This window comes from Mus caroli, unplaced genomic scaffold (genome assembly GCF_978045245.1).
Source record: "Mus caroli unplaced genomic scaffold, Mus_caroli_1 scaffold_2, whole genome shotgun sequence".
In the NCBI taxonomy this organism is placed as follows: domain Eukaryota; kingdom Metazoa; phylum Chordata; class Mammalia; order Rodentia; family Muridae; genus Mus; species Mus caroli.
This window is the reverse complement of record NW_028227257.1, coordinates 63,061,647-63,078,349: the sequence shown is the minus strand read 5'-3', so window position 1 is coordinate 63,078,349 and position 16,703 is coordinate 63,061,647. Positions and strand designations below refer to the sequence as shown.

Below are 16,703 nucleotides of genomic sequence, written 5' to 3'. Positions count from 1 at the left end.
CTTACACTATGTATGTATGTATGTATGTATGTATGTATGTATGTATGTATGTATGAAATTATCAATAGAAGAAAAAAAAATGAGATAAGAATAAAGGAACAAAAGGGACATACCAGTTTTACCTGAAGCTATGAAAAATAGCCTGCTCCTACAAAGTACCCAGGCTTTAGATACCAAGCTCTGAAAGGCAGGCTGTGCTGCAGAACCAAAGCTGCCACTTCAAGCTTCCGCATGTCAGAGGTTGGGTTAAAGCATCCTTTGGAAAAAACAACTTAGGAATGCCATAAGTGATTTGGCAATTGGATGGAGTTGTCAAAGGCATGGCCATCAGGAGTTGTAAATTCAGATTACAGCAGCACTAGGCCGCAGGTACTTGAGTGGAAATGACCCTAACTCTCAAAGACTTGTCTTCAGTTGAGAAATAAGAAAGGAGACACCCTTCGTGAAATGATTCTTAAATATACAGGTAAGTCTAGGCACTACTTGCTGAACACTGAGTTTAGACTACTAACTGGTATTTTGTTCAGGACCTCCAAAGAAAGGCTGTAATACCAGTGAAGAAATGGACTTGCCAATGAGAGTGAGGGCAAGCAGGCAGAGAGCAAGAGCTTCCCTCTTCAGGTCCTTTGTATAGGCTGCTGCCAGAAACTGTGGCCCAGATTTCAGGTGAACCTTCCCACCTTAAACGATCCAGATTTAGGGTGATCTTCCCACATCAAATATCTAATCTAGAAAAATCCCTCTCAGGTATGCCCAGCATCTTGGGCTCTAGTTGATTCAAGATATGGACAACCAAGGATAGATACCACAGCTGGTATATTAGTTACTAAATGCCTGGCAAGAGGAAACTTCCAGAAGTAATGGTTTAGTTTGGCTCATGGTTCAGGTTTGTAGTCCTGTCACGGCAGGGTAAACATGGCAGATAGTATTATCTATCCTGAGTCTTGTCAGGATACTGAGCTGCATCCTTGCTCAGAGAGAGGACTTTCTCTTCCCTCCCCTTTTATTAGTATCGAATCTCCAGCTCAGAGGATGGTGCTGTCCACTTGTAAGGCTTTTTCTCCTCAGTTAAACCTGACTGGAAACACTTATATACACACACAGACGTATGTCTCCTAGGGGTTCTAAGTCCAGTATGGCCAACAGTGAAAATGTTCCACCGGAGCTGTTCATCCTGTAAACTCTCTCAGTGTGGACTCCAGGTCAGCATGTCTGAACAACAACCAACGTGTTATCCGTGGAAAACTGGCTTGTGATAATTGACAGGTGTGTACTGTATTGTATAGTAAGCTGTAGTAAAACTTAAAATAATCTTAAAAGTGTAAAAATAAGTACTATGTGTGCTGCAATCAAAGCTAAGCCTTTGAAGAATGTGGGATAGAAAATCTGTGTGTTGTTCTCACTTGTAAATTTAGAAATTTTGTGTTTATATTTAATTTTTTTCATTTGTCATAATTGAAACAAAAAGCTTTCCATAATGAAGGAAGCATATGTATCAGTAGCTGTGTAGTCTAAAAAGTAAAATGTTATAAAATATACTTATATATGAGTAAAATATTGTGGGGTAGGCTGTAGAGGAAACTTTAATCCAACAACATGGCTGCTCTGGCAAGGGATCATGTCCAGAGAATTTCTAGGTCTCTGTGATCTGGCTGAAATGCAGACAAGCCACACACATTTAATCCCTCTGGTTGAGTTACAGACACACCCTTAGTAGAAACCTTTAATCCCAAACTATGAAAGTAAGGTTAGTTTGTAGAAGGAAGCAACCATGTTTGAAAATAATGTCTAATTGAGGGGCAAAGGGATGAATCAGAAATTTGAAAGAATTAGTCAGGATAGGATATGCCAAATTTGCACAGGACTTGAGAGGGAGAGGGAGAGAGAGAGACAGAGAGACAGAGAGAGAGCGTGAGCTCAAGCAGTTTATTTTACCAGGACATTTTATAGAGACAAGTTGCAGAATGAGCCAGAGAATGAGAAAAAGAGATTGTCAGAGTTAGTTTGAGGCCAAGCACAGCAATTCAGTTGGAAGCCAAGAGAAGCCAGTTTAAATCAGTCAGCTTGGAGGATTAGATTGTAGGGAGGCTAGAAGCTTCCAGGCTTAGGCCTAGGGATAGTTAGAACAGAGGAAAAAATGCTCTGGGCTCTGCCCAAGCTAAGCATTTGTACAGCTCGGGTATAGCTCTCATCCCTTTATCTTCAGAAATAAAAGTTACATTTATATAGTAGGCAAAAAAAGTTTGTTGAAAAATTTTGCATTTCTTCCATTTTATAAGCATTACTTGCTAACAGTAAGGGACAATTTACAGCTACTTTTTACTTTTATTTATGACAGGCTCTTGCCGTGCAGTCTAGGGTGTTCTTAAAACTTGGCTCTCAAACTTGGCATCGTCCTGGCTCAGCCTCCTGAATGCTGAGGATTATTGGCTTGTAGCACCATATCTGCTCTGCTCTTTTAACTGTTCAGCCCTAAAGATTTATGTAAATATGGCAGTGACATTAGTTTATTTCTGTTGAGCTTTGTGTGTGTTTGTTTGTTTGTTTTGTCCCTTTTATGAGTGCTGTTGGGGTTGTCCCCAGCAACTACTGGAAAGTCTTTCCCCAGTTGAGCACTTCTGGAATTACAGTGGAGTGGAGCCAGTTCTGTATACCCAGCCTGTGAACTTCATTGCAGCAAGAAGCTTTGCTCAAAATGTGTTTGCACACTGCTTGCTATGTGATGCCTGGTCTGGCAGTAGGGTGACTTAGGGCTTTTATGGTTCATCACACAAGAACATTATAAATGGATTAGGTAGGGCACTCGTGATGGATGGCACTTCACGGTTCCCTGAAGCCTGATACCCTTTTGCATGTTGATTCCATTTTCAATTTCATGGGTTTTTTTTCCTCCTATTTTTTTTTATACTTACTGTCTTCCCCCTTTTCTATGTCTTTATCCACCTATGAGCACCTGTGGACATAATCTGACTAGAAATTTCCAAAGTAAAGTAGCAACTGAGTTTTTCCTCTGGGCTGAGCGAGCTCAGTACCACCCAACCACAGGAACTGACATCAGAGGGAAGTAGGTATTTATCATTTACCAGTACTTGTGGCAAACGGTGAGGCTTTATAGCCAGAAAACATCGTGAGTGATATCTGGTTTATCTACTCTGTAACGAAGACAGAGCGTGTGGTGAGATCTGTGAGCTGGGAATGAGGGTGGGCAAGAAGCACTTTCACCTTCTGTTCAGGGTCAGCTTGTCAGAATGACTTCATTATTTATTTCACATGAAATAACATTAATTATGGAGATACACCCCATCCCCCAAATGTACCACAATGTGCAATGTGTGAGTGGCTAGCATCCTCTGGATGGGTCCCATCATCAAAATCTGGATGGGGGAGAACAAATGGTGCCTCTGATCACTCCAAAGAGTGACCGCAGATGAATTGCTGAGTGGATCGGGACACGAGACTGAACCGTCTTTAATTTACTTTGTCTTCTTTCCTTACTGGTTTTCTTAGCTAGAACTGTGGCATTAAGATAAGAGCCACAGGAGACGATAGCTTTGGCCCCTTTAATTGGTGTTGAGCCTTTGACAGACTTGATGTTAAGAGAGGTCATTATAAGGTGGACATATCTGCATTGTTACTTTCTCATCCTGTAAAAAAGGAAGAACATTTTAACCCAAATAATCTAGGGGTTCCCCCCCCCAGAAAACCCTTTTTAATAGAATGGAGGAGTATTTTTGGTTTGAATTCCAGTAAAAATTTCAACAAAATGCCTACATATGTATAAAGTGAAGAAGCACACGACTTCGAAGTTATAGGGATCCAATGTTTTTATGATATAAATATGAGACACAGAAAACATAAAATAGGTATAAAATATCTTACAGTTTGTACAGTTCTTTCGAAGCTTTTACAGTATACATCTTTAGACAATTTCACAAGTGGTCAGTAAATTTGTGAGTCACTCCACAGAGAAGAAGAGCAGAGACATTGCTGTTCACAGACAGGATCAGTCCTTGCTTTGGCAGACACCCATCTGCCCAGACATTTCAAGTCAACCTGGTAAACAAAACCTTGTGTGACAAGCCTAACTTTGTTCCAGATTGTATCAGGAGATCCCACCTGCTCCTACCATTCTGCAGGAACAGTACCAACTCAGACTCCACACGTCCTTTGTCTTGGCTGGAATGTAAGAATTTGTGAGGAAAACTACTGTCCCCCACTGTCTTTCCTGTCCTTTCTGCTGTCTGTAAGGTCATCTAGCTGTGATAAATGACTGAGGCCCTCTGAATTCCTATATTACAGACTATTTACACAAAATCTCACTGGGAGATCTTTATTGGGGATGAGAAATAAGAAAAAGGCATTGTCTAAAAAAATCAAGCTCTACACTTATACTAGTGCATAACAGAGTGAAAATACAAATTTTGAGGTCTTCCATTAGTCATATCACTCCATAAAATTTTCCACATAATATATACACCTGCCAGAGGTGTATGTACCAGGTGGTATGCTTTGCACATTTCTGAGTTGGGATGTAGAAGAAGGATAACTTTGTGTGTAAAGTAGTTCATTAAAGTTTAGAGAGACACCACAAGCCAGCTCTTTGTCACTGAAATGCTCCAAAGAGGTGTGCAAACAGGCAGTGGTCTTTCATCAAAGGAATATCTTAAACGACTTGAGTCCTTTAGGGGGCAGCACCATGTACAGTTCATATTCCTCTGTAGACCTGATGCTCTTGGTTGTAGGGTTGAAACTTTTAAACACTTTTTCCTTTGATTTTTTCCAGACAGGGTTTCTCAGTGTATCCCTTGCTGTCCTGGAACTCATTCTGTAGACCAGGCTGGCCTCAAACTCAAAGAGATCAGCCTGCCTCTACCCACCGAGTGCTGGGATTAAAGGCATGTGCCCCCATTGCCCATCTAGGTTTGGAACTTATGTAGTTTGATGATACTCTTAAATTGCTTGTCTTGCATATTAAATTACAAGTTAGTGTGGTGCCAGACCTTCCTAGCATGGAAACAGTCTCCCCTAAAGGACACAATCAGATGAGATGTTTTTGAAAGCTAAAAGGAAGCTGACAAGAGAGTTTGTGAATTGCTTCACAGGCAACAAGACAAACCCACTGATTTTAACCTTCACAAAAGAATACTGGGACACTGTTATTCACGGTTTTGTTAAGCAGAACAATTTACATTGTTAGCAGTTTGCCTTATAATGAGCAGAACTATACTTGCAAATTTGTGTAAGTGACTAAAAGGTGTTTGATTCACCTCTGCATTTTCTAAGGGAGAAGGTCCAAGCTCCATGCATTTCTGATACTATATATATATACATTCTACACACATGTAAATACTGCCAGCTATGAAAGCCGTCACGCCCACTAGCTTATTTGTAGATAATAAAAGTGAAGACAACTTAAGCACAAATTCAGTTCAAAAGAGAACCTTATGATAGATTACTTGAGAGAGAGAGAGAGAGAGAGAGAGAGAGAGAGAGAGAGAGAGACTAGAACATGAAGAATTAAACACTGTTCACAGACCATTTCTTTTAAAAAGTCACAGATTCTTATTTCTACCCACTATAGAAAGACTATCTGGATAAACGTGTTATTGTGGTTTGACTTAGCTATTTAGCTGTGTGTGTGCCATGGTAATTGCTGTTTGTGGGTAGTGAGCGAGTTTTATTTTGTATTTCATAATGACTAAGACCTAGAGCTATAAGTTGGCCTGCAATTAGACAATGTCAAATTCAATTAAGAAGCTCTGGATTTAAAACCAGGCTACATCGCTAGGAGTTCTCTTCTAGGTAGATGTGCTGATGTGCCTGTAAGCAAGGGAGGAAGGAGGGGAAAGTGAAGGACAGTAGGGAGAGAGGCTCTTGATGAGGTCTGAGGTAGTGAACACAGTAGGGATCAGTTTCACAAACAATGCAGGCATGTCAACGTCACCACTTTTAGGGTATTGTTTCCGTTATGAGCGGGGTTTGGGTAGAACAAAGTAGTCAGTTTGTGGAAGGCAGCAAATTGATTCACCAGGGACTCTATCTAGTATGAATCAGTAAAGCAGGCTGCCTGGGACACCCTCAGGAAACTGTAGACTTATTTTAGCACATGTTTGGTATTGGTTTCAGTAAAGAAAGAAGGTTAGAATAGGAATGCTCAAGGCTTTGCAAACTTGAGCTTTTCTTCCCTTTGATTCAACTGACTCAAAACCAACGACTCACATTAAAAACCGTCTAGGTAAAAACCAAGGATGCCAGCTCTACCCTTTTAAAGTCAGTCAATCTAAAGGTGCTGAACGTCTGCAATGAGTTTTGAAGTGAGATCCCAGTATACCCTTCTGCAGACTCTGTTCCTTGAAATTCTGGATTAAGCACTATCACCGTGGTCCATCTGGGCTAAGACATGATTGCTTTTCCCAAGCTGCAGGGATTCTATTTTTTTCTGTGCGTACTTCAGTTGGATCTTCAGAGCATCGTTATCTGCTTTCAGGGTATTTATTTCCTAAAAGGAAATGAGAATAAGGCATGGTAATAGAGCAGCAGTGAATAGGAAATTAGTGACAGTATCTAGAGCATTATATTTGATTGGCATCTCCTGTTCCCTGTGGTTAAGAATTATAAACTATTTTCAAAGTAGTTATTTAGCTGTGAGTATAAAATAACACATTAACTATCATGGGCATGCACAAATAGCAATTACTCTTTGTTATCAGATTTCAGATGTGAGTGGCTAGCAGGATAGAACAATCCATTCTTGGGCACTGGGTGGAGAAAGACACAACTTTTGGGTAGTGTGAGGCAGGCATGGTAACTTGACAGAAAGTTTGGTCTGGCCTGCTCTGCTTCAAAGCTCTGTGAAGTGAGCTGTTACAGTTGATGTAACCTAAGTTCATAGCCCCCTGTTACTGATAACTCATACTCCTTTTTGATGGAAGAGTTTTGCCTCACTCCCAAATTGGGATGTAGTGTTGTAATGGCAGTAAGTTAATTGTATAGTCAGTGGTTGCTTTCCAGGCTTCTGGTTTTGAGGAAAGTGTCTTTATTACAGACTGATTTACATGGGCATCATAGACTATGGGTGCATTGTCTCGTTAATTGGGCACTCTCTGAATTCTTACACAGAATCACTAGGGTACCCTTTGCCAGCTTATGTGAGCTTGAGCACTGGCTGTGAGCCTGATACTGCTATGTGACAACAGAATGGCTGTCTGAGAGGTGCTTACTCCTCACCCACAACCTGGAAATAGATGTTGGGCACACATTTTGTAGAAGTAGAAAATGCTGACAGAGTTTTAGAGCCTGGGTGTATCTGACCCAAAGTCTTAATTTCCTTTGTTACTTGGTTCCATGCTGATTTTGAATTACTACATAAAGGAAAACAACACACCAGCCATCCGTATAGCAGGCTATTTGAAATATGAATTTAACTGGACTTGTTCCTTGTGACCAGCACTGTCAAACTAAAGACCAGTCGAAGCAGTTCCCCAATGGAAAAGCGGGACACACAGTTGCTCCTCTAAAATGCCCATGGAGATTTCTGGCTCTCAGGTTTCTGTGGTGCAGGTGAAAGGAAAGAGAAGCAGCTAATAAACTGTCAGGGATCATGGCCTGGTGACCTGTCACCTGCTGCTCTTCATGGTGTTTTTTTCATAACTACATTGCTGCCTTTCATGGACATGTAAGAGTTGGAACCTCAGCCTGCATTTTTTTTCAGCCCTGCAATTTTACAGAGACCCAAACAGGTTGCAGTGTTTAACAAGTGGCTTAAGAAATGTCTGGGATTAGATCCCAGCACTCAGGAGGCAGAGGCAGGTGACTTCAAGGCCAGCTCGGTCTACAGAGCTAGTTTCCAGACAGCCAGGGTTACACAGAGAAACCCTGTCTCAAAAACTAAAACTATATGAACAAAGAACAAACAAAAGAAAGTCTTAGCACCCGAGACTAAAGTCCTCTCTCTCCTTTTATCATATTCTGTTTTTAAATTTCTTTTACTGTTCTGAAAGGTAACAACTGGCAGTTTCTCCTAAGGTGGCTACCTTCTGATTAATTTGTTTGCATTTTAAAGGTGATATGAATAAAAGACATTTTTTCATCCAGAAAAATCTGGGTTCCTCCTGATACCGTGTTCTTCAGTCACCAAATCAAGTCACAGACGTTCTCTAGCACATTGCTCTCTGACTCTCCTGGGGCCTGGCAGGGAGGGAACCTTGCTGGTAACTGATGCCCATCCTGGAGCCTGGGAGCAGCTTCACTGTGCAGTGTACAGATAAGTACACTAAACTAGGCAGATGGTGGCTTATTACGGACAGGCCTGCAAATGGGATACAAACCTTGATGTCTGAGGGGAAAGGTAGGAAGACATTCATTGATAAAATTAAATACTGTTAGAGCTAATGTCTCTTTCTTTCTCGCCAGTAAGATGACTTAGATGACCTATATTTGGCAACTTTCTTCCTTTTTATTGTCTGCTGACCTAACCTAGTAATCATCTTGATTTAAATCTTCACTCTTATGTGTTTCCCTATTGGGTTTTACTTCAGCAAGAGAACAAAGGAAAAAAAAAAAGAGGAGTGAGACTGGAGGCACCTGTTCCAGTTCTTGGTAGGTCCGGAGCCGGAGGTGAAGTTCTGGTTTTGGTTTTATAAGGGACTCTTTGTTCTCCCACTTGACGAATGCCCGCTTTCGGACCAGTGCTGGGCTGGGGCATGGAGATGCTGGACTGTGCACATAAAGAGCACCCTGCGCTGACTTCCTTGGAGAAGACAGCACAAAGTGACCAGGGGGTGTCTCGCCACCAACCCACGGGAACGATTCTGTTTGGGTGCTCTTGTGGGCAACAGTCCTCTTCAGCCGAACTGAAATTTTCTGGGAGGACACTCCCAGGAGCATGATGGTCCTATCCTTGCTCTCCTCACTGTGGTCCACGACCTCTCCGTTTTGGAAAATGAAAGATCCTTCTTCAGGTGCTGTGGAGAGATACATTTGTTAGTGCTCTTGGACAAAGAGGAACTCAAGAGTCTCAACATTTGTTTTAATGAGACCTTTGTCTCAGGAGTTCCACATTCCAAGTATCTTGTTTTCAGATACCCAGTGTCTGGCATGAGTTAAAAGTAGGGAGTTTGCATCAGGATCCATCCACACCAAGAAAAGAACATGTTTTCACTTTCACCCTTTTTTAAAAATTATTTTTAACATGTATGCATGTTTTGCCTGTGTTGTGTATATATGTATGCCACATGCCTGCAGTGCCGTTGGAAGTCAGAAGTGGATTTCAGATCCCTTGGAACTGGAGTTACTGGTGGGTACTGAGAACTGAATCCAGGCCCTCTCTTCAAGAACATCAACTGCTCTAAACCTCTGAGTCATCCCTCTAGCTCTCAAAGTACCTTTTTCTGTTTGCCCAAAAGTTACCTAGACAGTTATCATTCCTATAAATAAGTTTGAATCCCTGCTTTGATGTAGCAAGATTTCCTAAGCACTTTTAAAGATAGCAGGATAAATGTATAGATGGAATGTTCTGTAAATGCTTGAGAGCTTTAATTACTTAAGTGCTTGATCCAGGTATCATGGCAAAAAGTCAGTCTCTTCCCTTGGTGTAGGGGCCCAATAGCACCCGATGGCTTTCATGCCCAACTTCCACTCTGTTACAACACTCAGAGAGTTAAGATCCATGACAAGCCAACCGTGGCATAGCAATTGAGGTCAAGGTTAACTGGAAATGTCAACATGCAATGATCCTTCTCACCCTCTAAATTTGACCCTCCCCTGTACATCTTCACAGCAAACATTCCCAGTGCCTACTTACCATGGAGCAGATCTTTGGTTCCCAGTGGACAAAGGGTGGACATTGGTACCACAGAGCTGATGTTCTCTGTGGATATTGCTGGGCTCTTGATCCGTTTCTTGCACTCGAACACCACCAGGTCTTTGCACTGTTTGTGGCAGTTCATCCCGCAGTCTGCAGACAAGACACTGTACTCAGAAGTCTTTCACATCTCTAGCATCTCTCTCACAACCAAATTCCTGGAATGTTCTCTTGTCAGACCTGGCTGGTCTAGCCTCTGGAGCTAGGATGCCTGATGTTCTTAATGAATCTAGGAAAGATCATCTCATCATTCTAAATCCCCTCGGTAATTGTTATCAGAGTCTGGGAGAGAAGAGACGCTGACTTGGCAAATTAGATCCTGAGGTATCCGTTGGTAAAAGGAAGAACTGACCTGGGCCTTTAGTGACCTTACCCAGCAATTATTATCTTTCCTGGAGGATCTATCCTACAAGGAACACAGCCATCTGTATTTCCAGAGCAACTGAGGCAAAGAGAGGGTCTTGTAGAGGGAAAAGAGCTGCCTGGCTGGTCTTACAGGCATCCCTCTCTTTGCTGGCAACAACCCCTCTCAGGGGGTTCTTCAGAAACCAGTTTGGATGCAAGGCTCTGAACTCAGCTAGGAAAGCTCAGACTGAATGGACAACTATGTACAAGAAATGTCATCAATGCCAGCTCTCCAGATGAGGGAAAATGACCCTCGTCCCGGATGCTGAGACTTACCTTTACAGCGATAGCCTTGCTTGATCACGCCCCAGAGCTGCGAGGCAGAGAAGAGAATATGCCATATGTCAGTCACCTGTCTGGTGTGAGGCTGCACCTTGGCACTCACTCTTTGTCCTCATTCTACTGTCAATCACATAGGTAGACCCTGGTGGCTTCCTTATGTCCTGTTCCTGTGACAGGAAGCTGCAGATCAAAGACAGATGCTGCCTATGCAAGAGCTCCGTCCGACCCAGCTCAGGCCTGATGTGGATGAACCCAGACCAACAGGCTCCTTAGGACTGAGTATGCAGTCCAAGGCAGAAACTCCACTCTGGAGGACATTATTAGATGGGTCAGGATAGAAGACAAACAGCACTCAAGTAATCTTTGAGAAACAATTTTTAAGAAATTGATTTATTTTTGAATGACTTCCCTTGTGTGTATAATACGTTCTAGTCACATCCATCCCTCTGTCCTGTCCTCTTATCCTTCTCTCATTCTTTCCGGCCCCTCCTCTCAATATGTTCCCCTCCCACTATTGTATAGTTTTAGTTTATGTTCTGGGACATGTTGAATTTAACCAGGACATCCTTGTGGGCATAGGCATGGAAAGACCCACTGGGACATGGGTAACTTCATTTCTTTTGAAAGGGGAAGAAAGACATCTCAATTTCGTATTCTCTAACATTTGAAACAGCATGTAACACTTTTAAAAGGTCTATCCAAATTTCACATTTCTGTACCATTTGTCCCAGAATTTTAATGTATCAAGGAAGAAAAAAAAAAAAACCACCCAGGAAAAATTAGATACAGGCAGAGGTCAATGCTTTCTGAGTGTTCTCATATGCTCTGAGCTGGAATGACTGAGTATATGAAGATTTTGAGGCCATGACTGTTTTACTAGTTTAAACTGTCCTATCTCTTGAGCTCCAAGTTCAACTCTGACACACCCTAAGAATAACACTTACAAAGCCAGCACAGTTGTCACAGAAGGTGGGCTTCAGGTAAGTGGTCTCTTGAAAGTTGTGTGGAAAGCCCAGGCCCAGCTTGGAATAGATGGAGCTGGCCCTCATGAAGTAGGCCGTGATCTCGTCTCTGCTGATGAGGCCTTCCCTGTAGCAATGATAGGCAAGGAGGTCAGGAGAGGAAGAGTGGCCTCTCGCCTTCAAAACAAACCTTTCCTTTTGTCCTCCTTATGGCTGCTTTCTTGAGTTCTCCTCATAGTAAAGGCACAGGATAGCAACTAGTGAGAAAGAGAGGCAGCCTGACTGTTCTTCACGGCTGGAAAAGGGCCAAATGTGTGTGTGCTCGAGACTCAAAAGGGAAGCAATGTGAAATGCCTGTATAGAGAGGCAAAAGCCAGATGCTGTGGTCTCTGGCTTGATATAGGAAGGACACACGCAGAACCTACCAGCCATGTATTTGGTTTTCCAAAGAGAACTAGGATAAGGCTTTTATACCCACAAGACAAATGCAGCAAGTGTTGATACAACTATGAATTGTCTCCATAATCTGTAACACCAAAGAAAGAAGGAGGGCCAAATGCATCTTCCTTAGCTGGTGGCATGGAGAGACTCTTTACAGAAACTCCACGGCTTTCACCATCTGCTGCAGCTCAGACTATGGGAGAGAGGCCTTCACTTGGTGGCGGCTCGCTCTTTCCAGCATGGATGCACAGCCCATGCATCTGTGAGTTCTGTAGTGACCCCTCACAGTCTCACATGCTGTGCCTCACCTGTCTTTGTCCATCACACAGAAGGAAAATGGAAAGCTTGCAGCGATCTTCTCAAATTCCTCCTGAGAGATATATCCATCCTGGTCGAGATCATAGTTCTTAAAGACAGACTAGGGAAAAAAAAAAAAGAATTTCTTCTATTTACTGAAGAGAAGCCAGTCATCCCTCAATCAGGACACATCCCCGGCCTCTGCTGTCCCAGCCACTACAGGGCTATCCAGGTGGCTACTGCACACAGCTACTGCACTGTGTAGAGCATGGGTCAGTTCTCCCTCCACTCTGCCCTCCCTGCAGGGCCTGTCCCCTTCTCTAGGAAGCTCAGAGAGTAGCCTAATTGAATGTGCTCCCTTCCTTGAATCCTGTGCTCCTCATTGTTCTGCAAGGGTGACTCAAGTATAAAGACCGCCTCATGCAAATGGAACCCCCTCCTCATGAGTTAGCAGAGCCAAACAGTACCAGGTTTCCTATTCTCCTGGTTAGCATTATTGTATGTTGACATTTGCCCCATACCCACTGATAACTTTTAAACATACGTTCCCATGCAAGAGTGTTTAAGCAAGGCAATTCCATCCTACTGGAAAACCAGGGCTTTGCCGTTTCCTCTGAAATCTTCTACGTGTGTGGAGTGAAGCAGCTCTGTGTTCCTAGACCCTGCCTTCTCACCTTTGTGTCTCTGGCCCATTCTCTTCCCTACCACCTAATATTAAAGCAGTCCATATCAGGATTTTGCCTGTTGAAACAGGTACTTACATCCACCATCCTTTGGACGTGTTTGCTGATGGTCTTCGGGTCAGGTTTGGGAGACACTCCAGAGGCCCAGTCTACTACAACTGGTGGCTTCGAAGGTGTCAGTGGCTAAAATGGAATAGGAAAATCCTTGTGACTAATCCAGGGTAACAGGGCTCTTTCCTTTCCTGATACCTGACTGTGTGCTGTAGCAGCAGAAAAAGAACAGGTTCCTAAAGTGCTTCTTCATGACCCCCAGAGGCAGTCATCATGACCCAGTCTTAGGAGAGAGACCTGGGCACACTTTACCTGGAGGCAGACAACACTGTGCCCCACATCACTGCCTCCTCCCATTTTTCTTTTCATTAATTTATTTGTTCACTTTACATCCCAATCATAGTCCCCTCCATCTCACGCTCTTCTCCCATGCCCCCGCCCCATTCTCCTTGGGGAAGATGGACCCCTGTCCTGCCCTGTATCAATCAGCCCTGGCACATTGGGTTGCATCAGGACTAAGGGCATCCTTTCCCACTGAGGCCAGACAAGGCAGCCCAGCTAGCTAGGGAAAGGGACCCAAAGGCAGCAACAGAGTCTGAATAAGAGATAGTCCCGCTCCAGTTGTTAAAGGATCCATGTGAACACCAAGCTGCACATCTGCCACATCTGTGCAGGGGGCCTAGGTCTGGTCTATGCATGCTCTTTGGTTGGTGTTTCTCTGTGGGCCCCCCATGGGTCCAGCCTCCTCTCGTTTATAAGTCCCTGGTAGATTGTACCATTCTGACCCTCTTTAGGTATTCCATCATTTACTTTCCACACAGCAGTCCCTCCCTCTAAACCATAAGTTGTTTATGGATAAGAACGGTATGTCACATGTACGTTGAGCAGCTTTCTCTGTGATTTGCATAAAGCTAAGCACACACCAGAAACAATGTACTGGCAGTGGAAGGCCAGTGGAGAAGGCACCCGATGAGCCTTTAGAACCCTGCCACACTCAAGAGTCTTAGGATGAGAAACTCACCGGAGCTCTGTGGTTCCTCGGCTCCCGGGCGTAGGAAAGCTCATAAATTTCATCTTCTGTGTAGTATAGATCCAGGGATAACTGCAGGTTGAAGCAGAACACTGTCAATTGCTGGGACACTGCCTTTCCCACAACTGAGGTTTCTGTCTTGGTTCAATTTTCCAGTGGTTCATCTTCTTGCTGCTTGGCATTTTGTTTGTTTGTTTTTAGTTTGATCCATTTTATTTTATGCACGAGTGTTTTATCTGCATGTGTGTATGTGTACCATGTGCCTGCTTTGTCTCTGCAGAGCTCAGAAGAGGACATTAGAGTCCCTGGAACAGGAGTCACTGATCTTTGTGAACCACCATGTGGATGCAGGGAATTGAACCATGGGCTTCTGTAAGAGCAATGGGTGTCCTTAACCAGTGAGCCATCTCTTCAGACCCAGCAGTTTGTTTTTAAAACCCACTAAGATATCATAGCAGGTAAAGTCACTTGCTGTGACCTGAGATAAATTCCTGGAACCCACATAAAGCTGGAAGAAGAGAAATGACTCCATAAGGTAGTTTTCTAACATCCATAGTTGTTGCACCATGGTCTACATACATACATTCTCTCTCTCTCTCTCTCTCTCTCTCTCTCTCTCTCTCTCTCTCTCTCTCTCTCTCTCTCTCTCTCTCTCTCTCTCTCTCTCTCAGTAAAATAAAAAAAATAAGATCCACAAAGTTTGGCTAGTATGATACCAGCTATTTTAATAGGGAACACAGTAATTCTTTCTTGTTAGAATATTCTTTAAATACTGACAAAGTTCCAAGATGGTCTATTTAAATTGAGATTTACTGTCTATGTTTCTGTGTAGAGTTGATGTTTGTGTCTGAGACTTGCCAAAGTCACTTGATTAAAGAAAAAGGGGTGATTAAAGAATGGGGCCTGAGCTGAGACTGGAGCCTGTGGTACCACCAGAGTGCTCCGGCAGGTGGGAGGAGACTGCAGTCATCCTCCCTGCCACTCTGCACATAGAAGCAGGTTTCAACTTGTGATATTGGAACAGGAGAAGTTTGAACCACCTCCTAGGCTGTAGGGAGTAGACTTGGAGAGTACAGGCCCGTGTTCATGCAGCTGGCACACTGAAGCATCACAGCTTTGGAAGGAAGTACAGCTGATTTCACCCCATACCCACTACAAACCCAGATCTCCACTCCCCACACCTGCCCTTGGCTGGAATGTCTCCAGGCACAGAGATCTAAGCTGAAGGTAGCAGGACCCAAAGAACAACTCATTTTCTTCTTGTTTTGTTTGACTAGTTTTTTTCTCCTTCCTTACTGTATTTTATGAGAGTACCCTGTCTCCACGTGTGGTCAGCTCCATCTTGAAAGCTTAGGGACAGCTTTTGCAGGAGTAGTAGAAGACCCCTAGAATTCTGCAAAACCTACTGCTTAAAACAAAGTTGGTCTCCTGGGTCACCTTCCCCAACCTGAGTCTAAGTTGAGGTCACTGTTACTTAATAATGCCAACTCCTCTGTGTAGTTGATCTTTGTACCTCTATATCCTGTCCATAAGGAGGAGATGGTGGCTCTACTCTGCAGTTAGTATATGAGAAGGAAAGCAGAATCCTCCCTCCTCTCCACCCCCTCCAGCCCCCTAGTTTATAGCTAGTCTTAGCAGTTATTCTCCCATGGGAATCTCACCGTCAGCAGATGCACCAAGTCCTTGTTGGCATCCAATGGTGGGGCCATCTCCTGCAGCTGGACCAATTCATTGATATGATTGTAAAGGGCCAGGAGCTTTTGGACGTTCACCTTCCCATCTTCCAGATAGTCGGGCATGGCTTCATACAGGGATATGAGGTCCTTGAGGTGCACACCCAGTATGGGGATTTTGAAGTGGGTGCACTCCCCATAGGCTCTCCTGTAGTTGTCATAGTTTCTGCAGGAGGACAGCAGTTCAGTCATCTCACCCAGAACCTACAAAACAGAGCAGATCGGTCACTGGCACCCGCAGGGCCTAGTATACTGCCTGTAGCAGCCACTCTTATACCTACCACGATTTTACTTCATCTCTCATATGTTGGATAGTGAGTGATACATCTAGTTAGTATCTACTACAACTCCCCAACTAAAACTCCAGCTACATCAAATGTCAGAGGATAGTCATAAACAAAGTATGTGTTCTTCAATATCACTACATAGTTTAATTTAAATAGGGTTTTATTTTATATTACAAGGGATTTAGTTTTAGGACTAATATAAGCACATGACACAACACCTAAAGGCATATGACTATATAGTATATAAGTGCTTTTCCTAACCCCAAACCATGATTTGCCCTCCCTGGTGCCCTTAAAAGATCCCAGAAGCATTGCACTGAGTTGGCACATGAGGTCAGCAGGTGCCACCTTTGCTGCTGGCCTGGGAAAGGATGTGTTTCATTTGGGGGAGCTGCAATAGTGTAGTGCAGGTTACTATTCTGTGGCTCAAGATAGGCCTGTGTCTGGAGGGAGTGGCCAGATACATTCTTTTCAAACACACCAGGTTCATGTCAGTCATAGATCTCTATCGTCAGAGCACAATAATGCCTACGTTTTCAGAAGCAAAGATGTGGAATGACCTTGCCAGACATGTTTTCCCATGAAATAACCATATTAGACATGATATCAAATTCTTTTAATAGGATTGTGTCTAACAAGAACTGTCTCTGTACAGTGAAGAAGTACAGAC

General features: G+C 43.4%; 1 protein-coding gene across 1 annotated transcript in view; it reads right to left on the bottom strand.

The window, feature by feature from the left end:
* Positions 1 to 3,795: 3,795 nt before the first annotated feature.
* The window catches only part of Rasgrp1 (RAS guanyl releasing protein 1), a 63,822-nt gene continuing 50,914 nt past the window's right edge, over positions 3,796 to 16,703 (bottom strand). The window contains exons 9-17 of the mRNA XM_021184485.3: positions 15,675 to 15,950; positions 14,005 to 14,085; positions 13,011 to 13,115; positions 12,261 to 12,370; positions 11,494 to 11,638; positions 10,544 to 10,580; positions 9,803 to 9,955; positions 8,584 to 8,963; positions 3,796 to 6,499 (exon numbers count right to left, since the gene is read on the bottom strand). Coding sequence (XP_021040144.2) covers positions 6,365 to 6,499; positions 8,584 to 8,963; positions 9,803 to 9,955; positions 10,544 to 10,580; positions 11,494 to 11,638; positions 12,261 to 12,370; positions 13,011 to 13,115; positions 14,005 to 14,085; positions 15,675 to 15,950 — 1,422 coding nt within the window. The 3' untranslated portion in view covers positions 3,796 to 6,364. The remainder of the gene's footprint in view (positions 6,500 to 8,583; positions 8,964 to 9,802; positions 9,956 to 10,543; positions 10,581 to 11,493; positions 11,639 to 12,260; positions 12,371 to 13,010; positions 13,116 to 14,004; positions 14,086 to 15,674; positions 15,951 to 16,703) is intronic.